This window comes from Pipistrellus kuhlii, unplaced genomic scaffold (assembly GCF_014108245.1).
Source record: "Pipistrellus kuhlii isolate mPipKuh1 unplaced genomic scaffold, mPipKuh1.p scaffold_m20_p_4, whole genome shotgun sequence".
Lineage (NCBI taxonomy): Eukaryota > Metazoa > Chordata > Mammalia > Chiroptera > Vespertilionidae > Pipistrellus > Pipistrellus kuhlii.
In genome coordinates this window covers 83,240,968-83,266,462 of record NW_023425540.1, presented here as the reverse complement: position 1 = coordinate 83,266,462, position 25,495 = coordinate 83,240,968, and the positions used below count along the sequence as shown (strand labels likewise).

Below are 25,495 nucleotides of genomic sequence, written 5' to 3'. Positions count from 1 at the left end.
GCCCAGCGCGCACGTGACCACGCCCCGCCGTCCCAGCGCGAGCTCCCATTGGCCTATCCACAAAGGCACCGCCCCATTTCCAGGGGCGGCGCCTGGAATGCCCCGCCCGCCGCTGAGCTGGGGCTTCTGCGTCCCGACGGAGCGAGCGCCGGACCGGGCTGGCGTGCGGGCAGAGGCGGGTCCGCAGGGCTGCTGCGGGGCGATCCAGCCAAGCTGCAGGCGGCGCCATGGTGAGCGGGTCCGAACGAGCTGGGTGATCGGCCGGGCGGAGACTTACGGGAGGGAGAGGGGCGACCCTGGATGGAGCTGGGGCGCGTGCTGGGCAGCTTGGCCGCGGGCCGGAGGGAGGGGGTGTCCCTGCGGCGGGGGAGGGGCAGCCCGGGCGGGGACGCGGCTTCGGGGGAGGGTCTGTTCCGGGGGGCCGCGCCCGCGGGCGGGGGTTCTTTGTCCGCTGCGCTGCGCTGCGGGCGAGATCGGGACAAAGGAGGCGGCGGGGGGCGGCGGCCGCTTTGCGGGGAGCGGGTGTTTCCCCCCCTACGCGATGCATGCCCCCTCCTGCGGCCCGCAGTTTCGAGCCCTGGCCGGCCGCCCGGCTTCTCCCGATACTTCGGTGTCTTTTGTTGTGTTGTTTTTTTTAAATAACGGAGGAGGCGCGGATCCTGGCAGCCCCCGGGGTGGTCAGGAGGGTTCCAAATGGCAGGGATGGGGTCCTGGCGAGGTCTGGCACCCATCTGGCAGGTGGAGAAACTGACGACGGTCCCCAGCGTTTGGTGCCGGGTTCCGTCGGTGGTGGCTGCGCGGCGTGGGCAGGACTGGGTCTCGTGGTCCCAGTTCCCCCTGCCCGCCTACCCCCCTCCCTCCTCCGCTGTCTGGCCAAGGGAGTTCTCTTTCCAGTTGTCCAACCCTCTCCAGCTGTCGCCCCCTGGGCTAAGCCCCTTCCTCCAGCCTCGCATAGCTTCCTAGCAGAATGGGAGAGACTACGGCTTTGGCTGGGAGGGTTAAACCAGAGGATGCCTGGAGCGCGCCTGGCACCGCGCCTGCACGTCGCCCGCGCTTAGCACGCGGGAGCTGCTGGGGCGCTTGTCATCCCTGTGTACCCCGCATCATCGAGGCCTCAGCCCCCCTCACCCAGCCTGCTCCTGCTGGGTCGGGGTGCGGGGGAGGCTGACTTGGGTTTCCCTGTCCCCTGGCCCTGGGATTGGGGAGGTGTGGGTCAAGAACATCATAATAAAATAAAATAGAATATCACTTTAGAGTCAAGATTGAAATCTGGAATTCTGGATTCAGGCAGGCTGGCTGGATTTGAGTCCCTGTGCAGCAAAAATTTGAGCTGTGTGACCTTGGGCAATTGATTTAACTTCTCTGAGCCACAGATTCTTTATCTGCAAAGTGGGCATAGTAAAAACTCTTCGCTGGGTTGTTTCTGAGGCTGAAAGGAGATGATTCTGTCAAGTTGTTTAGCTCGGTGTCTGGCACATAGTAATCATCGCTAACTTTTGTCAGGCATCTGTTATTACCAAACTTGTTTAGCCAAGTGGGCTGACCCTGGGGCAGCCTGTGAGAATTACCAGTGGCTGATTCACAGGGTGGGGGCATGAGCCTCAGGCCTTGGTCTGCAGGAGAGACCCAGTCTGACCTTGGTACAGTCCCCGAGCTCTGCCCCAGGCCAGCTTCCTCTTCTGCACAGGGGAACCTAGGGGGTTCTGATGCGAGTTTCCTCTTCAGGGGGGTGGGGTAGAGGATGAGATGACACTGATCACAGAGCTGGGCACAGCCCTGTAATTGTTAGTCTCCCATGAGGATCCCCACTGTTCTTGGTCCTGGCATTTAGAGGACAGGGGCCTTGTGTGATGTGTCCTTGGGTCCCAAGGACAGCTGGGGCCTGGCACAGCGCAGATATTCCCCCTGTGCCCTCACTGTGCCCAGCAGTGTCTCTCATCCTCTCTACTATTCTATGTTCCTAATCAGAAACCGGGTAGGAAATGTTTCTCATTTGTGACCTGGGGTCCCATGAAGAGGTGGAGCTGGGTTTGTTGGCATATCTAGCAGATGGCTTTGTTAGGGGAAGGGTGTGGCTTAACCCCTAGGGGCAGGGCTGGAAGCCTCTGGGTTAGGGGGGTTGGCCCCCTCTAAGCAGGGCAGCCCCAGAAGGCGGGGGTGGTAAGCTCGTGTCCAGCTGGGCTGGGTGACACTCGTGATATGCTCAGTTAAGTGAGAAGGCAGTGTCCCCGAGGAAGGGACAGTTTGTGGCATTGTGCTTGGACCAGACGGTACCCTCTTGGGAGGCAAGTCTTTGGGGAAAAGGGATCCCAAGGGCTCACTGTCCTCTCTGTGGCACCCAGAAAGGCACAGGGTACCCGGTGACATTCAAACCTGGGAACCCCCCCTGGCCCTTCCCGTTTTCACATTTCTTATCACTTCTCATCCTCCACGCAACTTGATGGGTGAGGTCAGGGCCTCATTCCTATTTGGCACACTGAGAAGCAGGCCATTAGGAGCAGCTTGCTTGGCTGGGTCAAAACGGCTCACAATAGCAAGTCAAGAAAGAAGTGGGGTGGGTGAACAAGGGGCCTCAAAACTGCTTTTTGCTGGCTGTGGCCCCACTGTGCCTTGAGTGTGAGCAGTGAGCCACGGAGTGGGATTAAGGCTCAGTTTGGGGGTTCCATGAAGTGTCAGGGATAACTGAAAGAAACCCCACCTAATACTGGGAAAGATCTAGACTGTGGGCCTCTTAGGGGCAGCAGGACAGTGAGAGGTGTTGGCTGTGGGGAGAACTATCCTTTTGAACCCATTGATGCGCAGAGGGGGCATGGGATGGGGAGCTCAGAGGAGCAGCCTCTGCAGATTGGAGAGGCCGGGCTTTAGGGCTTGATGACTGTTCTGAGGCTGTCAGGTTTCCAGGGTGCCATCCTGGGTGTCTACTCAGCCCAAGCCATGGCCCTCTTTAGCTCACCGGGGGGCTTTCCTGGATTAGAGTGAGGGGACAGCTAACTTGCAGAAAACACCTTGGCTCAGAGGGGCACAGGGATGGGGGATAGGGAAAGCCACAGTAGAGAACACAAGTAGGGTGGGGTGTCACTCAAGCCAGCCAGCCAGCCTCCCTCATGCTTCATGTCCCGTCTGGTCTCTGCTTCTTGGAGGCCTCCTCCCCTCCCCACTGCTCAGTACTCGCAGTGACAGCTGCCCTTCCATGGGCTCAGGCCTGCCCGGCCTCCACTTGCACACGTTGCTCCCACCTCCACACTCAGGCTGCAGCCTGTCCTCCCTTGCAGGCTGCTGGCTTCCTGAGTCTGTTCAGACAGACAGGGAGACCCATGTCCAGAGTCCTGGGAGTGGCTTTGGAGTGAGGGAGCTGGCTCAGGGATGGGTAACTGCCAACTGTGATCCCCATGACAACAGGGTCTCCTCTGACTCATCACTCTATCACTGGGCTTGGAGCAGTCAGCAGACATGTATCGAGCACCTGTTGTGGGCTAGGGATCCCGCAGTGAGCAAGATAGTCAGTGAGCAAGATAGTCAGTTTTTCTGGCTCGGTCCACTGCAGGAAGGACAGTAGCTAGGGAAACGTGTTCCCTGACCAAAGAGGATTTCAGGTAGCGGAGAGTGCTAGGAAATAAAATGAAGGAGTGCAAGGTGGTGGCAAGTGTAGGGTGGAGGGGTATCTGGAGCCAGGGTGGTCTGGGAGGGCATCCCCCAGGAGGTACCTTCTAAGAAAGTCCCCCCAAAACAGGAAGGAGCCAGACATGGGACAATCAGGGAAGAACATTCCAGGCTGAAGGAGCAGAAAATGCAGAGGCCTTGAGGTGGGAGGGTAGAGTGTGTGCAGAAGCTTCGGGAGGCAAGTAGTTCAGATTCTTTGCTGATACTGCTGAGCAGGAGATGATGTGATCAGATTTTTTAAAAGATGAGTTCCCAGAAAATATACTTGCTGAGTGAGTGAAGGAACAAACGAATACATTCAGGGGAGGGCCAGAGACACAGGCCAGGTCACCTGGCTCTGTGCTCATGGGGGTGAGGGTCCCAGACCTGGCTATGCCCACTCCTGGCCTGATCAGGGGCAGCAGGTACTTGGTAGTGTCTTTTGAGGTTACCACACCTCCAGAAAGTCCCTGTGAGCTGGGGGGCTGCCTCTGCCTTGGCTTCCTCATTAGCTTGGGGCTTCTGGCTTCAGTGGGACTGGCCCTTGGGTTCCCCCCATCCCCAGGTCTTGCTGCCATTGTTTGAGTTCCCAAACCACCCCCCACTCCCCAAACGCACGCAGACTTCCCCTTCTGAATTAATAACTGACTTCCCTTCCTGTCCACGAGTGCTGTGGGAGTGCAGGCACCCCAGCAGACACTGGACAGGAGAGGTCCAGTAGAGAGAGGGAGGTGGGGAGGGACAAGGCAGGCAGGTGGTCTCCCCAGCAGGAAGAGAAAATGGAGGTCAGGGTGGCGTGGAGGGGTAGTCACCTGTCCCATCTGGAGGGCTGAGAGGACAGGGTAAGGAAGGTTGTGGGAGAATAAAGCAGCCCTGATGGTCACCTGTACACTTGGGACACAGAGGTGTGCAGGGCCACTCATGGAGCACACAGTCTGATGGGTGCTAACCAGATGGTTATGCTACAAAAGCAGGGTTGCAAGCTGAGGCTAGTGCCCTGGAGGGAGGACTCAAAACCAAGAGACACTCCTGGATTGTAGGATCAGGAGGCTTCCCTGCATGAGCTGGCGTTAACTAGGTCAGGGTGACTCCACCTGCACACTGTTGAGCTTTGTTGGGGTTGGGGAGCTGTCCCATGCTCTGTGGGGTCTTGAGCAGCATCCCTGCTCTCTACCCACTCGGTACCACTAGCACCCACACACACACATACATACACCAGTTGTGACAACCAGAAATGGCTCCAGATATAGCCAAATGCCCCCTGGGGGACAAAGTTGTCCCATTAAGAACCCTTGAACAAGGGTAAGGGGAGCAGAGCACTTGGGCAGAGGGACTGGCCTGGGCAGCACGGCTTGGGGATGCATCATGCAAGGTTCTGTGGGTCACTGTAAGGACTGGGCTTTTCCTCTGGGTCACAGGGGCACTGGCTGCAGTGGGCCCACATGGTAGACCAGGGAGCTGGAGGTTCGTTGAGAGTGATGGCAGTGGCTTAACCCTGGAGGTGATAAGGAGGCAGACTCCAGGGATTTGCCCCCTGCTGCCCAGGATCCTTCTGCAAATGTGGGCATGGTGGCAGGTGGAACTCGGGTCTATAGTTTCCACAGGGCCTGGTCCCCAAACAGATTCCGGAGTGTTGACCTTCAGAATAAAAATCACTTCTAATTAAGGCTGTTATTTGCTCAAGGATGACAAATCCCATCTTGTTGGGAGGGAAAACCTTCCCCTTCCAACACTGTCTACCTGCGTTGATGTCAGTCTTCTCAAAAAAAACGAATTCAAACAGGTCACTTACTAAGTGCCAAGTTGGTGTTTTTCCACATCCTCGTAACCACACCACCTGGGTTTTAGTTACTGTTATTTGCTCTGCATATGGTGAGACGTGAGAAAAAAAGTGCAGGCACGTGGGACCCAGGGGAGCCTGCTAGCTTCAGCATTTGAATTTCAATGGGCTGTTAGTGGCCTCACCTATAGAGTCTTCTGCACTTCCCACAGCTGCACTCTCCTTTGCCCCTCACCCCATTAACAGGGGGCTCTGTGGAGTTGTCTGAGGTTAGGAGGCCAGGAAATGGTGGTCCAGTACATGAACACCCCCTCCCACCTTCACCCAAATCAGCTGATGCTCCAACTTCAGCGACCAGCACCCTCAGCTCCTTGCACTTGCCTACAGGCCCTCTCTTGCCTTCAGAGCCTTAGCAGATGCTGTTCCCAAGGGCTGGCTTTTCATGCACATCTTAACATCAGTATTGCCTCCCTAAGTATGCCCTGCCCCACCCAGTCTAGCATCATGGGACCTGGTCTCCTTTTGTGCTGGCATGGCATTCCTGCATTTGTCGTGAAGGGTGTTTGGTATATTGGCCTGTTTGTAGTCTGGCTCCTACACCAGAAGCTGAGCTTGAGGAGGGTGGCTGCAGCGCATCAGCAAGTCTGTCTTGAGTGCCTCCATCTTCCTGGCTTCCTTTGCTGCCTGGCTTCCCTCTCAGATGGTGTAGTGGATCCGGGCTCTTCCCAGGCAACTGCTGTTGTCCTGGGGGCAAAGACTGTCATCTCCTGCACCCTCTCACAGGTGTTCCTGAAAACTTGGTTGTGCTACCACTTGTTCAAATGAGGTAGCTGTCAAATCAAACTTCCCTGCTGTTAAATCACTCATCTTTGGCCATCACGAAGCACTGGTTTCGTCCCTGAACTGCTGTGAACACCTAGTGGTGCTGGGTTTCCAGAACATTCACCTTACACAGACCCTCTTTCTAGGCTGCTGTGGGGTCACAGGTTGTATCCTACATACCCTTCTCCTCCACATGTCAGGCTCTGTGGCTGAGCCAGGGTGGCCGCCTGTCTGGTAGCAGAAGCTCCAGAGGCAGTGAATGGAAGTGGGCCAGGGTGAGTAAGGAGAAGGCTGGTAACACCACAGGCCACGAAACAACAAAAGCCAGCCAGCATGTTTTCACTAGGATGAGGGCAGGATGGTCAGGCTTCACAACGGATTAAAAATAGACGCGGTGGAAGAGCCAATGTGAGCTCGTGAGCTGTTCAGGTGGGTACCTTGCAGAGCCCCTAGTGGAGCCTCATGTCGCTTTGTCTTTCAGGGCTCTTGTGTCCGGCCTGAGTTCCAGCCTCACTGAGCCTGTCACCCACAGACCTCCCTGCTGAGGAAGCCTCCCCCCGCGCTGACCATGTCTATTATGGATCACAGCCCCACCACGGGCGTGGTCACAGTCATCGTCATCCTCATCGCCATCGCAGCTCTGGGGGCCTTGATCCTGGGCTGCTGGTGCTACCTGCGGCTGCAGCGCATCAGCCAGTCAGAGGACGAGGAGAGCATCGTGGGGGATGGCGACACCAAGGAGCCCTTCCTGCTGGTGCAGTACTCAGCCAAGGGACCGTGTGTGGAGAGGAAGGCCAAGCTGACCCCCAACGGCCCAGAAGTGCACGGCTGAGCTGGGATGTGAAGGCTCCTGGGCCTGTTTGCAGCCAGCCAAGAGGCGTGGGAGGGGAAAACCACAGACGTGCTGCCGTTTGAGAGGAGGGGTTGACGCTGGCATGGCCTCGCCAGGCTTCATTATCGCATGCACTGACTTCTGGGGTCCCAGCCGTCCTAAGCCAGGACTTGGTGGCCCTGGGCATTCCCTCTGCCTCCTGGCGGGGCTGCCCATTGCAGGCAGTGGGCAGACCTGACCTTGCTTTTGTTACTTGAATGTTTAGCTGAGCCTGTTTTGATGGCGCTACTACTGTAACGCGTAAACTCACAAACCTGTGAACTGTAAATAGGACCCAGAAGCACGTGCTTAAACCTTTTTTGCTGATTTAAAAAAAAAAAAATACTGCATAGTATACAGGGGATTCACCGTACTAATAAGCTGAGTCAAGACTGTGGGGGAGGGTCTTGGACATGTAAGGCCCAAGTTGCACTTGGCAGGGGCCTCTAATATATGTGTGTGTTTTTAAGTTTAAGAGCTGACCGGTTGGGGTGCTGTGGTGATTTCTGTTTGGTTAGCAATAGATGGGAGAACCACACCACTGTCTTTCTCTAGGTAGGTTCGGTCGTTAAATACCAGTTGCTATTGATATTGCAAGGAAGCTACTGCAGCTGCTTGGGAGCCAGTGAAGGACGAGTCAGGCACACGTCCTGAGGGCTGCCAGGCATCCTAGTGGCAGAGCAGTTACTTGCCCCCTGGTCTTGAGCATGCTGAGCACTCTGTCCCCTTCCCACCCTCACCCCCACCCCCACCCCCACCGGGCATTACTTAGCACAGGCTTAGTGAGCAGGCAGTGGCTTTTATCCGAAACCCATTTGGCCCAGGAGAGAAAATTGTGGTTTTTATTTGTTGTATTTAATCTTTTCTGCACTGGAGGGAAGGGGGAGGGGACTGGGGTTTCCTCCACTCCTTCCCTTTTCACTAATTAGTTTCCTTTCTTACTACTCACCTACTGGATACTGGATTTTACTTTCCTCAGCAGATCACCTAGGACAAGGGTGGGGAACGTCCAGCCCACAGTTCCATATAAAGCCCATGAAATCATTTGTGTGGCCCTGCCAAGGCATTAGGTATGAGTTAAATGTTTGACCAAATGTAGCAGGCTAACCTTTAAGCTGATTAATTGTGTATGGCCCATTAATGATGATGTCAATATCCAAATGGCCCTTGGCAGAAAAAAGGTTCCCACCCTTGTCCTAGAAGGAGAGTCCTCTGACTCCACGAGAGCACCAAGTGCAGTGGAAGGACATGTATGTTCATGTACACAGGAGCCCCAGATGTGCCCTGACTGCCTGTGCTTAGTGAGCACCTGGGGGAACGGGGGAGGGGGAGAGTGAGTTTCCAGTCCTGCACTTAAGTTTTCAAAAAGATGAGGTGTTAGTGGCTTTTGGATCGGGCCAGTGCCTCCACAGCCTGCATCTCCAAGGTGTCCCTTGTATGAAATCACTTGGATTTTTATTCCACCACTGTAAACACATTAACTGTCACGATTAACTAGGACTTATATCGGCATCCTGGGTAATAAACTGGAGGCCAGCCTTGTTTTAACCTCAGTGCAGTGGCCTTTAGCACTTGAGTAGCCTGCCAGCAGCATGGGCATGGAGCTCCCAGGAGGCCCTCAGCCTTGCCCGCCAGCTCTCACCATCAGAGGAGCCCTGGCCTCCTGGTCAGGCTGAAGGCAGCTTACTTATGGCTTCATTCAGGTCTCCTCTAAAAAGCATGTTGAACTAATCTACTTTCCAGAACCCCAAGGAGGGAGCTTAGGGAGCTCTTGTTTTAGCACCATAATTCTAAATTGGGGGTCAAACATTAATAGCTTAGAGAGAGGGATATGGGCAGTTAGGCAATTTGAGTTGAAGGCAAGGAGAAATATTGCTGGCCCTTAACTGAAGATGGCCAAGCATGAGACTTAAGTTGGAAGTCAGCAGAGGCCCTTTCCCTTTGGGCTGGGAGTGGAGACAAATTCCAAAGGTGCCGACTTGAAAATCAGGGAGATTTGCTTTTTAATGAAGGATGCTCAAGAAAAACGGAAGGTGTAGGGGCATTTGATCCATTCCCCTCGCATTCCAGAACTTCCAAGCTTTCTACCTCTAACTTTCTGCAGCCAGCAGCTTACACCTAGGCTGTTTTTCACCCTAGTAACCCAGGAGGCACCTGGGACTTGCATTTTCAGTCTCTGAGCCTGGCTCTGAAAATGACCATCACTTGACTGTCAGACTTACCCTGAGGTTTTTACCGTGCCAGTGAAGTTTGGGTTTTGAAATGTTGCTTTCTCCTTAGTTTCACGTCGGGAAGTCCTTTATTCCACTCCTTGGTTGCCAGGGATGACATCTTTGCAGCTTGAGTCAGGCCCATCCCATCAGCATGGTGACAGTGCCAGGTGAGGGTCACAGGCATGGTGGGGCACTCATGGAGGTCTCTGGGAGGAAAGTGAAAGTGCCTGTAGAACTGGCGAACAACCACACAATAGCTCTCACTGTTCTTATTTGTCAATAGCTACTTTTTTTAGTGTAGACACCAGAGCGACACACTCAACTGGCTTAGTAAGTTATGACCTCTCATTAAATTCTTTCTGAATTGCCTACTGTTCTGTTCAAGTTTTCTGACTAGTCAGTCAAGAAATTAACATTTCATCCTGTATGTCATCACAGAAGCAACAATAGGAGAATGGAGAGGGAACTCTGACGCAGCCACTAAAATATGGACTAATTTTTCAGACAAACCTTCAGATGGACTGTGCTACTGTTTTTGTCTCAGTTACCAAGTTTGTGCAATAAGTGGAAGGGATGTCATCCCTGTTCAATAAAAGCTGAATGACATTCACATTGATTTTCTAGACCACTGAGAAAATCTTTATTTACAATAAATTTCAATAAAATTTGCATAAATATATTCCCAATGTACAGTTTTCACCTCTGATTTCTTCATGTTGCTTAAAAAGTTAGTCTGTCCTACTCTCATTGCTCCTTTCAGCCGCCAGCGGGGAGCTGATATTGGCAGGGGGAGGGGTGCTGCCAGGTAACCGGGGGGACCCTGAAGGCTCAGGATAGTCAGAGTGTGCCTCCTCCTCCGGGGCATTGAGATTCTCAGCTCCGTCCTTGCTCTCCAGTTTCCGCTCCATGGTCGCCACCAGGATCTTGAGCCATGAATTCTCCGTGAGCAGGTTTTCTGAGGCGTCGGCCAGCTCCTGGAGCTTCTGGGCCACCTCCTCCAGCTCCCTGGTCTTCTGCTCATACAGGATCTGCAGCTGCTCAGTGTGCAGCTGGAGCAAGCTGTGCTGCTTCTTCAAGGTCTGCTGCTGCAGCAGCAGCCGGTGCTCATCCCTGCGTGCGCTGGAAAGCTGAGCCTCCACCTGCATTTGCGCTCGCAGAAGGGTGTTGATTTCAGCCCTCAGCTTCTGGATCTCTCTCTCCAAATGGGAGATGTGCTGCTGTAAGACTGCCTCCCTCTGAAGACACTCTTTGGTAGGAGGGTTAGCCAAGTTCTGGGGGATAAAAGCAGGGTCTGAGTGATGCAAAATGAACTTCAGCAGGTTTGGAAGGGTGATGGGAAGATCTTCGGGGTATTTCACACTTAGGTCCTTTCTGAAGAGAAAGGGAAGAGTCAAAGATGAGAGTCACACCAAGATGTTTAGTCCAAAACCAGACTGCTACTGAAGGTCAGGCCGTTTATTTCCTACAAAAGATATTCTGAGGATTGGACTTAACTGAAATCAGCAAGGAAAATGCTTTTAGGGCAAAAATTTTTCTACAAAGCTGAGGATATGCCACATGCTCATTCTGTAATTAAGGTGGCTTATCTCAAACAGGCCTGTTGCTAAGGACAAAGAGCTGTTTCTATTCACAACCTTCCAAGAAAGACAAGAGCTCCCAGGCCTAAGCCTAAAGCCAGTGATGCAGGGGCAGAATGGCCTATACACTCTTAGAGGCCCAGGGCATGTCAGGAAGGATGTCCTGGCACAGGGCTGTCCCCCATCACTCCTGTGGCCATCAACAATGCTTGGTAAAATGGGAAAAACCTGAAACACAGCTCAGTTTCTTCGGCTAGCATGTATTCCATATTATACAAGGCAGGAATTCTTAACTGGGGGTGACTGTATCTTTCCCCGCCCCCAAAGGACATTTGACAACACCTGGAGACATTTTGATAGCCATGATGGAGAAGTTGTTACTGGAGCCCTGACCCTTGACAAACAGAGGAATTGAAGCTACCTGGTCCTGAGAACACATGATAAGGAGGGAGGGTGACATGAGAAGGGGGTTTGCCCAAAGCTTCACTGCAAGTCCATTTGTAGAAAATTCTTTTTTAGAACTTGTCATTTAATTGTCTGATGAGCAAATTTCTACCACAGATATATTTTCCTGAATATACTGGTACACACCCTGGCTGCAATACATCAAAATCACTAGTTTTATGTATGAATTGGACAAATAATGTTTATTGTCACTTTTAGTATTAAAGAAATGGAGTTTAAGAGCAGCACCTCTGGAAGCTGCCTGTCTGGAGCCAACTCACAGTGCCACTGCTCACTGTCAGGAGGTCCCAGAAAAGGGGCTTCTCCATGTCCCTCCACTGCCTCATCTATAAAAGGTTAACAAGAGCACCATCTCCCTCACAGGACTACACAAGTTACCCAAATGCTCAATGAATGTCAGCTTAAAAAAACCCTGTTCCTTAGAAAAACCAGAAACCATTCATTAAAAGCTTGTACACCCTCTTCATACACAGAGCCAGTGGCCAAATAGCTAAGAAAAGATAGGTGTTCTATTACTTTCCCTAGGAAATAAAAATCACAGGGAAATTAAAATCAGATGTGCCCCATTTTTATACAATGTTAATGGACATTTTTAGGTAAATGGATTAATTTCAAACATTCTGGGGATAAGTATATAACCACGCCCTCTTTAAAGCATAATCTTCCTAACATGCAAGCTGTCGTAAGTGGGGCCTCCCAGCCATTCTCAGCTGGCCTCTGCAGGTGAGGAACAACAAGCAGAGGCTGATCTGCAGCACAAACCGGGCAGAGTAAATGTGAATCACTGCCCAGGGAAAGAGCTGCTGAGAGACCAGTGTATGTATCTGGAGATAGTTACAGGCAGAAAACATTCTAAGAATGCCATTTTAGAGTTTCTGGAGCAATCTCCATAAATCTACCTGATGAGTATGTTGAAATGCTTCCAACCTTTTTATAAGTAGCAAGGAAAGAGTGTCAACAAACTGCTTCCAAAAAAAATAATCACTTTGAAAGTGTGGTGGTAGAGGTCTCACTATTTACCTGACTCTCCTCTAAATTCACTAGGAGCATGTTTATGCACCTCTGGCATGTAAAAGGCCAGATTTTAAAAATGACAAATGGGGTCTAAGGCTCTACTCCAAAGAAGGGGCTCTCATACTGAGGGAGAATGGGCCTGCTTCTCTGAAGAAGTAAGGTCCTTCCTCAGGGGATACATTAGAATGAACCCTTCCACACTTCTGATATCCTAGCCCAGAGCGGGGCCACAGCACCTATATTTTGAACTATCACACATAGTGGTGGAAGGAAGGTAGTTCTAAGATGCCCCTGAACAGGAAGGCTGGCCCAGCCAGGAGCAGGAGGGGCTGGATTGCATACTGGGTCAGAGGACAAGCTCTTTCATATGGTTTCCTTTAATGATTATAAAATAAGATGTGCTCACTCTAGACAATTTGCAAAGGATGCAAAAAGCACACAAGAGGTACCATCAGATCACTTGTAATCCTCAATCATTGTCAACATCTTGACATCTTTTCTTCCCTTATGTACACATTTTAACCAGTGCAAATTTGTATTTTATCAAAACACATTTTATATTCTTTTCACTAAAAAGAACTGTGAAAAAGGTCTTGTTACATGTTACCAATCAGTCTTTTTTATTTCCTCTTTTTCGAGCTGTCAGCTCATATCCTTTGCCCATTTACTTCCTGAGTAAACTGAAGACTCACTTCGGACGAGGTAATGAGGCACTTCTGATTATAATTTATTTTGAGGAAATAAGTACAATTCCATCCCAAAGCAGTTATGTTTTAGTTGATCAAGTAAGCTCTTTCCATTAAAATAGAACTGGACAGTCTTTTCATGTTCAATATTTACCTTCTTGATTTTTCAATTCAGGGAATATACCAAGGGGCTGCAGTGACCCCAATGTGGGTGTGGAAAACAATCTCACCTCCATGCTGACTACATCAGACAACTTTAGAATGAAAGCTACTCAAACCAGACTCAGGCCTCCAAACACACAACTCCCTACCACCAAGTCTCTGGATGTCTTTCCCTGTCTCCTAATATATATTCATGGATTCTAGTTGCTGAGAACTTCTTTATGCAAAGGCCAGAGCTGGATGTTATGGCTTTAATACTTTTCTAAACTGTGTTTGGAATTCTAAAATTATGTTTCATTAAATTTCATGCCCAACCTCTGACCCATCCAGATGGAATTGCTGGTGTTATTGTCCATGATCCCGTGACTGTGTGACTCTTTAAAGCTCCTTAGAAAGAAAAGGGTCCTCAAGACACAACCAGTAGTACAATAGGGTGAGTCATGCTCTGCTTTTAGTGTGCGATTTGACAAGACTCTACTACCACAGGAAGTATTCCAGAAAAAAATCTTTGAGATAAAGAGGAAAAAACAAGGAAATGATTCAGTATGTATGAAGGAAGCACTCTCCTGGCAAAACACAAAAAGCAAGGTAGTGGCTACAATAAATGGCAAGAGTGCAGGAAATTAAAACAGTAAATGTCATATATGAGTTAGGGACCTCACTGAAATAACCCAGCAAATGCTTTTTCCCAGTAAAGCCATGTGACTGGGTCCCCAAGGACCCATCCTTTTAATAACAAAAGGGAAATCTGTAAAAAGGGAGAGAACATCTGGTTTATTGGCTTTGAAAGGCCAAGAGTTAATTTCCCTTTCTACCAAAACATCCACATCCACATATGCTAAATGCCAATTCATATTCCTTTTGATAAATGTTCACCCTACTTTCTGGGCTTTCAGAATAGTAGCAGTAATCAATGAACTTGGAGTAGCACCCTGACAAATATGAGGAGATCCAGGTGACAGCCCTGTAGTAGATGTTCACAGAAGTCTGCACACTTGGGAGAAGGCTCCTTGACCCCTATTTCCTCTTTGCATTGGAGAAACAAGGTAGTCATGGCCAGGACTCAATGAGAAGAAATTATACACATGAAATTTTGGACAGGTGGGACCAACACACTTTGTAAGGCTCAATAGGTGCCTGTTGTTTTGCCCCAGAGGAATGTTGAGCTCCCTGCTGTCAATCTTGGCATCCATTATATGCTCATAAGGCCAAGAAAGTAAATGAGTTTTAATGACGACATCTTTGCTGGTGTAAAACACATGCTCAGGGAGGGGCAAGCTTCTTTAAAAAAAAAAAAAAAAAACACACCACCAGCACCATAATGTGACACTAAAGCTGTTTTACCTTTCATTCCTAATAGCACAGTTTTTGCACAATACATTTTATTCAAAGTAATTTAGTAATAACTAATGATTCACATTTCACTTCCATTAAGTATCTTAAATCCACTTCATTTTCAGTAAAAGAATCCCATCTGTCCAAATATTGAAAAAAATTCTGCATTACCTGTTACAAGGAAAAAATAAGACAGTAGGAAGTCGGTCAACCATAAATTCCCAAGGAAGATCATTCTGAGATACATCAATCCTAGAAAAGGGAAAGAAAAGAAAAAGATCTGTGAAAAAACTCTGACCTGAAAGAACCTTGTCAAATAACTGAAGATCCTATAGCATTTTCTTCGACCAGCCCCTTCTCGGTGAGTGCACCATTAGGTTTAAATTGGACACAGTTCATGCCAGATGCACTAATACTTCCATGACATGAATCTTCCCACTTCACTTAACTGAGTAGAAATGTAAAGTTATGAAAGTAAAAATGAACTTCCCAAAAAATGCCTCACTGACAACTTTGGAGTAGTCCCACCTACCTGACAGGATCTAGGCAAATACTTTTTTTTTTAAATATATTTTATTCATTTATTTTACAGAGAAGAGGGGAGAGGAACAGAGAGCTAGAAACATCGATGAGAGAGAAACATCGACCAGCTGCCTCTTGCACACCCCTTACTGGGGATGTGCCTGCAACCAATGTACATGCCTTTGACCGGAATCGAACCTGGGACCTTTCAGTCCACAGACCAACGCTCTATCCACTGAGCCAAATACTTTAATTCCTAAATTAGCTCTGAAAAAAACAAAGGAAATCATTATGCAAAATACATCAAACCTCTCTGAAGATGCAAGGAAATTGGAAAAAAGCTACAGAGAGGGCACCAAAAAAAAAAAAAAAAAAAGAAATTGGAAAAGAAATGCTATATTTTATATTTTGTAAATCTGGACAGAGGCCCAAAAAGGTGTATTTTCTTAGCAGATTTGAAATTAATTTTTTTAATACAGAAAATGACATCTGTGCTAAATTACCCAACCTACCTGTGTTTAATTACTATTGAACTAGGTGGCGGCCCCTCCTGCAGCTAGCTATAAGTGGGACATATTGGGGCTAAGATTGCATAAAAAGAATATTCTAGAGGGAACTGGCCCCTCAACCCTATTCTTACAAATAGTGCACACAAAAGATGGAAATGTTTTGACTCATTAACTTGACAGAAATTTTCAAAAAGTACTGGTGGGATTAGTGCCATTTGTCCAAAAGGATAAAATTCACTTTTTAAAAAAATGACATAACCAAATTATAATGGTTTTAAACAGCTTTACTAATAAAACAGCATTCCTGCCTACTTAAAACATTTGAGTTCCATTTTTTAAACAAATGGTGATGAATTCTTTATTCTACAATGCTTTTTCCCTCCTGACTTTGGCTTCAAAAGAAGACCAAACTGTAAAATTAAAAGAAAATCATTTGTAAACATCCACTCAGAATTCCATTGGATTAATCAGGACCTTCTTTCTGGGTCTCTCATTTTGGCTTGATATACATGCCTACATATTGTTAAGAGCAGTAATCATATATTTTATCCTCTATTCTTTTCCATTAATTGTATGCAAAGCATTGTTCTAATAAGTGGCTCAAAATTCCACCAAATGCCCAACCATAATGTACTTAACCATTAATCTACTGCTGTATAAATAATGTTACCATGCCTACCTCATGCATCTATGGAAGTTCTGTTTCCTTATTTCCCCAAAGTGAAATTAACTAGGTAAAAAATGTGCAACTATTTTTTTTATTTCATACACTGTTGCTAAAATGCTTTCAAAAAAGTTATGCCAATTTTATTTATTCTGTTAGCTATATCTAACTATGCTAACTTCACTTTATTTTATAAAAGCAAGATTCTGTAATTTAAAAGCATGTTAATTTAGCCAAAACCCGTTTGGCTCAATGGATAGAGCGTCAGCTTGGGGACTGAAAGGTCCCGGGTTCGATTCCGGTCAAGGGCATGTACCTTGGTTGCAGGCATATCCCCAGTAGGGGGTGTGCAAGAGGCAGCTGATCGATGACTCTCTCTCATCGATGTTTCTAACTCTCTCTCTCTCTCTTCCTTCCTCTCTATACAAAATCAATAAAATATATTTTTTTAAAAAGCAAAAAACTAAAAAAATAAATAAATAAAAGCATGTTAATTTAGCCAAAACCAGTTGGCTCAATGGATAGAGCGTCAGCCTATGGACTGAAAGGTTCCAGGTTCAATTGTGGTCAAGGGCATGTATCTTGGTTGCGGGCACATCCCCAGGAGGGGGTGTGCAAGAGGCAGCTGACAGATGTTTCTCTCTCATCGATGTTTCTAACTCTCTATCCCTTTCTATTCCTCTCTGTAAAAAAAAAAAAATCAATAAAATATATTTTTTAAAAATAATAAATAAAAGCATGTTAATTTATTAAGTATAAATGAAACTTACTGCAATTTTCCCATTGTTTATTTACTCTTTTCTCCTACATGAAAACCTGTTTATGCCTTTTCTTTTATCTTTTTGTTAATCCTCACCCAAGGATATGTTTTCCATTGATTTTTAGAGAGAGTAGGAGGGAGGAAGGGAGGGGAAGAGAGAGACACATATACACATATTGTTCAGTTGCCTCCTGCATGCACCTTGACTGGGGCTAGGGATCGAACCTGTAACCCAGGTATATGCCCTTGACTGGGAATTAAACCCATGACCCTTTGGTGCATGGGCTGATGCTCTAACCACTGAGTAACATCAGCCAGGGCTCATGTCCTTTCTTCATACTGGAATCCTTCTTAGCTGTTTCTCCACACCCCCTCACCATTGTTTTTTATTGTGATAAAATATATGTAACACAAAACTTACGATCTTAACCATTTCTAAATGTACAGTTAGTATTAAGTACCATACATCCATACTGCTGTGCAACCATCATCTTACAAAACTCTGTACCCATTAAACAACTTTCCATTCTACCCTCCCTGAAAACCCTGACAACCACTATCCTACTTTCTGTCTTTATGAGTCAGACTACTCTTGGTGTTTCAAGAACCATACAGTATTTGTCCTTTTGTGTCTTATTTCACCTAAATTACGTTTTCAAGGTTCATTCATATTGTAGTGTGTGTCAGAATTCCTTTCTATTTTAAGGCTGTACTCCATTGTATGAACCAGTACTCTTAGCAGTTTCTTAAACCATTTTAATTTTTCGGGGTCTGGAGGATGAACACTTGATTCTGAATCTTGTTCCCTCATGGGTTATGTGACTCTGGGCAAGTTACCTAATCTTTCTGTGCCTCAGTTTCTTCCTCAGTAAAAAGAGAGTGATACTCATGTCTGTTTCACTGAATGTTCTGAGATTAAGTATATATATAATATATATATATATATATATGTGTGTGTGTGTGTGTGTGTGTGTGTGTGTGTATTAGCAATATAACATCTCAAATTTGGCTCTCATCAACACTTACAGAATATATAATAGGTGAAATATATATGCCATAAAATACAACTATTATCCTTTTTTTTCCGTCTGTTTTCCTTATTTATTTTTACTGCTCATTTTTTCTAGTGGAATTTGTTCATTTTCTTTCATTATTTTTTTAAACTGCTTCACTTTGGAAAGTTTTCATCTCTCAAAGGAGTTAGCCAATCCAATAGTCTATCTTCTATTTTTTTTCTCTGTGATTTGATATTTGATATTTAATATTTAATTCTAATCTATCTGGAGAAGAGGGAGAGAAGATATGCCTTATTATCTAAATAATTTTCTCCAAAAACTGCTTTCTACCTTATCTAAAACCTCTTTGAGCCTTGTTTTTACAAAACGCAATTTAAAATTTTTTGTTTACTGAAGCGATCACATACAGTTTCCACGGGAATCACAAAATAGGACATGTGGATATCAACCAATCTTTCCTTCCAATTTTACAAATGAGGAGAAAAACAAGGCCTGGTGGAGAGATTTACTCCAGATCCCAGGACCGGCTGGCAGCACACCGGGGACTGGCCTCCTTTCAGTGGGCCAAGGCCCTTGTGCTATGCAACTCCAAGGCACTCTTCCTGAGGTATTCCAGGAAGCTGGCCTCTCCAGGGGGCTGTCCTAACAACCAGGTCAGCACTGATCCCACAGAACTGCACTCACCCTCCTATGAATTCAATCAGGGCTAAACACACTCAACAACATGGAAAAAAAACACTCAGAATTCTTCTGGAAATCTTTGGTTTCAATGAGGTTTTGCTCATGACTTTAAGCTGATAATTAAATTCAACCAAGTCTTTCCCAAAATTAGTGAAAAATGAGCAAACCCTTGCAAACCATATGGCTAAGCTATAAGGAAGAGTGAAGACAGGAACACAGCCAAAGGTGCTGCAGAACAGGCTTCCTTACCTTGCAACAGTAAATGTATCCGTTGGCAGGAGGCGAGCTAGCTGGATGAAGACATGATTGAGGGAAGAACAGAAGCCACACCACTGTGCATAATACAGCAGCAAAACATCCTGTGGGAAAGGGAAGATGGCTGTGACTGGGCTCATTCTTAGAACTCTGTAGGCACTCAATAATGCTGCTTGTGTATATATTACAGTGAAAAAAATTAATATTCAGATGTTTCCAATTATGTACTATCTTAAGGACTTTTGCAATTAGAAAATCCCACGTAATTCACACACCCGTTCTGTAATAAAACTATCAGGTGGTTAATTTTCTAAACCAACCTTTTAGAGACAGTAGAAGTTGGGGGGAAGGGAGGAAGGGAAGAAAAAACAACCGACATGAGAAAGACACATCGATTGGTTGGCTCCTATTCATACCCTGACAGGGCTGGAGATTGAACCTGCAACCAAGGTACATGCCCTTGATTAGGAATTGATCCCAAGAACCCTTGGTTCAATGCTCTACCCACTGACTAACCCAGCCAGGACTAGAGATAATTTTAATAGGGTAGATGGCTTGATTTCTGCCTTTCTCATGATTCTGTGCTGGCTTTTTTTTTTTTTTTTTTTTAATATATTTTTACTGAATTCAGAGAGAAGGGAGGAGATAGAAACATCAATGACAGGAAACAATCATTGATAGGCTGCCTCCTGTATGTTTCCCACTGGGGATCGAACCCACAACCTGGGCATGTGCCCTGTCTGGGGATCGAACCATGACCTCCTGGTTCATAGGTTGTTGCTCAACCACTGAGCCACATTAACCAGACCCATACCTGCTTTTGAAGGACTATTTCCCAGAAGGTATCAGTTGTCACTTCAGTGATTAAATGCTGAGAAGGGAACTGGGCAGAGTCACTTCCAATAAGATGTCTTTTCAAGGGACTGTAGAGAATACTGAAGTTTTGAATAAAAGACTCTAAAAATAAAGAGAAAATGAGATCAACTCTTCTCTAAGTACAAGGAGATTGCTGGCCTACTTTAAACTCTACATTTTAAAAATTGGGATGACTTCACAGGCTCACATTTTTAACACTTCAGCTACATGCAAAACCCTGAACAAAGCTGCCCAGGGTGGCACCAGGTTTAGTTTGGTGGTATTAACTCGGTAATTTAGATAACAAAACACCATGCATGTTAGATATTCTAATATCCTGGCTTTTTTTTTTTCCTAACAAGACAACTGAGACTGCATAAATCATCAACATGACACATCTTTTAAGAGATTTCAATCTACAATACTAAAACTTTTAAGTATAACTATACATGCAGTAATTACACCAGTCTACTGTAATGTATTAGTTTAACACTCATTAATTTGAGGACAAGGAGCTGATGTTTTTGTTTCTTATATTGAAGTTCTTCAAGTTTCTTTCTTAGAAGGTTAAAAAAATAAACTCAAATATACTTAGCAGAAAAGCACATTAAAAAAACATAAATAATCTAAAAACCTAACTTGAACGAAGTTTTACCCTCCCCGAAAAGGCAACTGTATCATCTGAAACAGCACTAATCTGAGTTTCACTTCCTGTTCTTTCATCTACTAGTAACACTCTCCATTTTGGTCTTAAATGAACAATGTGACATTCTGCAGAGGTGGAGGAAGTGAAGAACGTCACGTGACTGCTAAAGAGAATTCATTATCAGCACTGAATAACACTTACTTGGGTATGTTTTGAAACATAAAACCAAGAATTATTTCCTATTCTATATGAACCCTAAATTCTGAGATTGCCCCCAGAGACAGCTGACTTAAAGAGTCAGCTCTCCTGACCATGACTCCCAGTATATGTGGTTTGTTTTTACAAGAACCCTTATTTTTGTCACCAACTTCAGGACAAAGAACAACTTAGCTCAATGTTCCCGAAAAGATACAGAAAACGAAAAGCAATCTTAAGGAGGCTTCTTTCAGATTACCCTTAAATTCAAAGTGACCACATTATGAGCTCATTGAGTACTTGGGTATAACTGAACAGAATTCAGAAAATTCAATAAACACTTTCTTAAAAAAAAAAAAAAAATACAGGCTTATTTCATTTTATAAAAACTCAGTACACCAAATTGCAACTTAAAAAAAACATGACTGGAAGCAATTTCAAAAATTAATAAGAATACACAAAGTGACAGGTCACAGGGTCCTTTAAACACTCAGGTGCTTTCCTGTTTATCCTATATAATAAAACCCTAATATGCAAATGGACCACGCAGCAGAACAACCAGTCGCTATGATGTGCACTGACCACCAGGAGGCAGACACTAAATGCAGGAGCTGCCCCCTGGTGATCATGCCCTCCCACCAGGGGGGCACCAATTAGCCAGAAGCCAGACTCACAGGCTGAGTGCAGCAGTGGTGATGAGAGTCTCTCCCACCTCCCCTGCAGGCGGATGGTAAAGAGTGAGGAGGTCCCAGACTTCGAGAGAGTGCAGGCCATGCTGAGGGACACTCCCCACTTACCTAAGTGCACAAATGTTGTGCACTGGGTCTCTAGTAACATATAACTTGATATAGAACAAAATCATATTGATATAAGCCTTTTCAAATGTGTCTAATGGAAGAAACAAGCTTCACCTGGACTCTAAAAAGACAGCTGAAAGGACTGTTACTTAGGGCTCTAACTTTATTTTTCTAATACTCTCTAAAACTTGAAAACAAAAGGCTTCTTTCCCTACCAAATTCCTCCTGTCTCCATTTGGCAAACACTGACTTTCCCTGGTGTTTCCAATGAGGCTGAACTAACATGGCTTTTGAATTCTCACTTTCTTGTGTGTATACCAAGGATGTCAGCATGGTCCTGGGAACAGGGCAGGGTGGGTTAGATACTGCAACTGTCAAGCCCCTAGTAGTCTCAAGGGCAACCTCTCCTATAATGAATAGATCATATCCCCCAAAAGGTGGTTTGTAACCTGACACTTGTTATTACAATCTAGGCACCCAAGGTCACAGCAGCATTTTCCAACCCTTATAAAAGAACTAGGCCTTGACACTTATACACTTAAATCTTTGAGACAAATCGGAGGTCAGGTGGTTCTATTGTTCACTGCTTTCTGTTTAAGTTCCTTGAGAATGAAGCTGCTATTAGGACTCACACTCATCAGACCCATGGGACATTTGCACCAAAAGGGCTCGCCATCACAGTGGCCAGGTTTCTACCACTGCAGCTCTCCCTACCTTAGAAATGTGATAGGTACTGCCAATCTGGAATGTTGGACTCTTACCCCCAAGGTCTAAATAACAAACTTACCAAAAATTTTGAGTTTGTAAGTTTCTGTTCCATTTAATAGACAAATTTAGCTTCTTATAAATTATGACCAAGTGTAGCCTAAATATTTCAAATGAGCTAAAGAGTTGACATCACCCCCATGACCAAATGTAATGAGATCCCCAGATAAAAGTTACCTATATCAAGTTATGCAAACTTAATTGTGCTTGGAGAAGGAAAGTGTCTGTAGTACCTAGGGTGAACTTCATAAGAGCTTGTTTTGGATCCAGGATATAGTGAGATTCTTCTTTCACATCAACAATTGCAGCAAATTCTTTCACCTGAGAGGTGCTAGGAGCACCTAGCCTTTCTGCATATAACCAAAACAAATTTGAATCCAACAGGTAGAGATTCAGGGTCTTATTGGTCCTGCAGCTCAGGCCTGTGAAGTTTGTGCTATTCATGTCCACTTCAGGAAAGACACGCCTGTTCTCCTCAATGTGAGGAACAGAGCTTGGGATATCAACCTCACATTCCTTCTCGAGTGAAGAAAATGCAATGCTTGGGGATTTGAAGACATCTGGTTCAGAATCAATGAAGCCTGCCATGCCCCTGTTCATAGTCCTGCAACATGCAGTATAGTAGCTGAAAGGGCTGTAGGAGCTCAGAAAATTGCTACACTCCATGCTGTCCGACACATGATAAAAGGCCTGCTCCTTGAGGTAGAAAGAATCCAGAGCTGCTGCCATCTCAAGAAAGCTGCACTGTGGCACACTAACTGAGCTCAGCCTAATGCCTACAGCCGTCTGGTTGACACATAGTTCACAGACATTGTGGGTCCTGGAGATCGAGTGCCACTGGGGCAGCACCACAGTGTTGCAGCAGGGGGACGCCGTTATCAGCGGTGGGTCCAGCAGCTGAATTGGGGGCTCAGATGCCAGAGACTTGACCACTGGGGTATCCACTCGCCGCAAGTGCTGAAGGAGCCGCTCCACCACCTGGTCCCCGTGACAGTTGTTGTACTCCAAGGCCACCTCGGTGATCTGCAACACAGGGTGGGACTCATGAGGCGTGGAATGACAGAGGCCTAGAAATCATCCTAATCTGATTCCCAAGTAGGAACCCTGGCTGGAAGCACTGTGTCAAATCAAAAGCTGTCACATCAAAATCTATAAATAAGGAGGCAAGGATTATTTTTCGGAACATATTCTACTAACCAATAGTGAACCAACTGTTTAGAGACAAAAAGGATCTTAGGGTAGATGTTTTGGCTTATCATTTGACAAGAACTAAGCATGAGGGATAAAGTGGCTCACCCCACAATATACATACAGGTTGTTGATGAAAAATCAGAAAAAGAATTTAAATGTCAATTCCCAGTTGAGTGCATTTTCCTTTACATCTACAAAACTCCTCCATATGTCTTTCTTTATCTAAACTCAAAACATACCCATTCATCTTACCTTCCCCCATAATCTCTTTCTCCTCCTGTACCCACCCTCTTCAGGGAAAGGGCATCATCAAACTGGAAAAATCAATTAATCCTCACTATCTCTCCTCTACTTCATCGCAGGCCTCAAATCCAGCCAGTTCTGACTTCAGCTTGGGAAAGCAGGTCCCTCATTGCATTCCCATAGCCGCTGCCTCAATTCAGGCCCTCAGCTGTCACAGACCACCATTTTCTGGCTTCTACTTTAACTGAGCTTCCACACTGTGAACACTTTTTTTGTTTTATTAGTCCTCACACCTGAGAATTTTTTCCATTGATTTTGAGAGAGAGTAGAAGGGAGGGAGAGATAGAGATAGAGATAGAGAGATAGAGATAGAGATAGAGAGAGAGAGAGAGAGAGAGAGAGAGAGAGAGAGAGAGAGAGAAACATCAATTAGTTGCCTCCTACAAGCACCCTGACCAGGGCGCCTGCAACCAATGCCCATGCCCTTGACCAGAGTTGAACCTAGGACCCTTTAGTCCACAGGCTGATGCTCTATCTACTGAGCCAAACTAGGGCACCACTTAGTTTTAAAAATACTGCCTTAAGCATGAGACTCCTCTAGTAAATGGCATTCAATGGCTCCTTATTAACTGTAGCAAAAAATCTAACATAATCTGGCCTGAATATGCCTTTCCGGTGTCACCCTACCCTCTTTAGACCATGCCAGGCCCACTCACAATGCCATATCTTTAAAGGCCTGGTTGGGACCTACTCCAACTGACAAACTTCAATACTGCCCCTCAGACCCAGCACCAGGGTGGCTGCTTCAGGAAAGCTATCCCCATCCCTATCCCAGGAAGAGTTGGGTTCTGCATCTTCAGGGTTCCAGAGTCTTTTCCAAAGTATCTCATAAGTATCTGCTGAGATGCCCCTCCTCCCAAGCTACGAATCCTCAGGGGCAGAAATCACATTTGATTTATCCTGCTATCTGCAGAGCCTATTACAGTGCCAGGCACAAAACAAATGCTCAATAAATACATGGTGAACAAGTGGCACATGCATGCTCCCATTTCCTAGTAAGATTAACTATTTGCCCTCAGGTCAGTATTAGCCATTTAGATTTACATTTCATTCCAAGACTCTTCCATTTCCAAACTGAATAACTTTCACCACCCACCACGTACCTCAGTTTCAAAAGAAAGATGAGCAAGTCATATTCCAAACTGTATTTATTCTCTAAAATAGAATTATATGCTAACTTGGATCAAATCTTGCCAAAGTCAGTTAAAAGGTTAAGCCACTCAGGATTATTTTTCATTAAATGTGTACGCGTGTGCATGTGCGTGTGCGTGTGTGTGAAGGCCATTTAATGAGTGCCTTTCCAATTTCAAAAAACCTCAAAATTTTGTAACTTATGATATTTATAGAGAGAATTAATCCAAGACATATGCATTTGTACTGAAAAATAGTTTGAATAGTTCTTGGGCACACAAAAAAGATCATTTTAGATGATAACCAGTGTTTTGTTTCTTCCCCATAACAACATAAGCCTTCAGCCCTTTTTGGATAAGGCCCTGACAGCATATTATACTAGTAAGGTCAGGCCTCTATAATCCATAAAGAGCCCAGCTGCCCTCTGACCTCATCTTAGTACTTCTTAATATTCAAAGACACAATAGTACATTACTACTTCTACCCAAACCACCTCCCCCACTCCCAACTCAAGTATTTACTACAGTCTTTTACAAAAGGTCCAAGTAGGAGTATATTAGTTACAGCAAAATTCCTTAAAAAGTCTTTTTCCCCCTCATCTTTCATTCTTCTCTCTCACATAGCAGCCATATCAAGGATAT

The 25,495-nt window shown here is 46.0% G+C and overlaps 2 protein-coding genes across 10 annotated transcripts in view; one reads left to right on the top strand and one right to left on the bottom strand.

The window, feature by feature from the left end:
• The first annotated feature begins 96 nt into the window (after nt 1-96).
• SNN (stannin) lies at nt 97-10,011 on the top strand. The gene is made up of 2 exons (XM_036411128.2): nt 97-230; nt 6,723-10,011. Exon 2 carries the CDS (start codon nt 6,810-6,812, stop codon nt 7,071-7,073), a length of 264 nt encoding a protein of 87 aa, XP_036267021.1. The 5' UTR covers nt 97-230; nt 6,723-6,809; the 3' UTR covers nt 7,074-10,011.
• TXNDC11 (thioredoxin domain containing 11) overlaps nt 9,938-25,495 on the bottom strand; it is a 67,866-nt gene continuing 52,308 nt past the window's right edge. For 8 of the 9 annotated variants that reach the window (XM_045571679.1, XM_036411097.2, XM_036411096.2 and 5 more), the window contains 5 exons: nt 22,463-23,252; nt 19,786-19,928; nt 18,966-19,075; nt 14,736-14,816; nt 9,938-10,696 (listed from right to left, as the gene is read on the bottom strand). In XM_045571679.1, coding sequence (XP_045427635.1) covers nt 10,054-10,696; nt 14,736-14,816; nt 18,966-19,075; nt 19,786-19,928; nt 22,463-23,252 — 1,767 coding nt within the window. In that variant the 3' untranslated portion in view covers nt 9,938-10,053. The other variant, XM_036411098.2, reaches the window with a different exon arrangement.

Bases quoted from the DNA above. Each gene is read 5' to 3' on its own strand.
- SNN (XM_036411128.2), top strand. From the start codon at position 6,810: ATGTCTATTATGGATCACAGCCCCACCACGGGCGTGGTCACAGTCATC.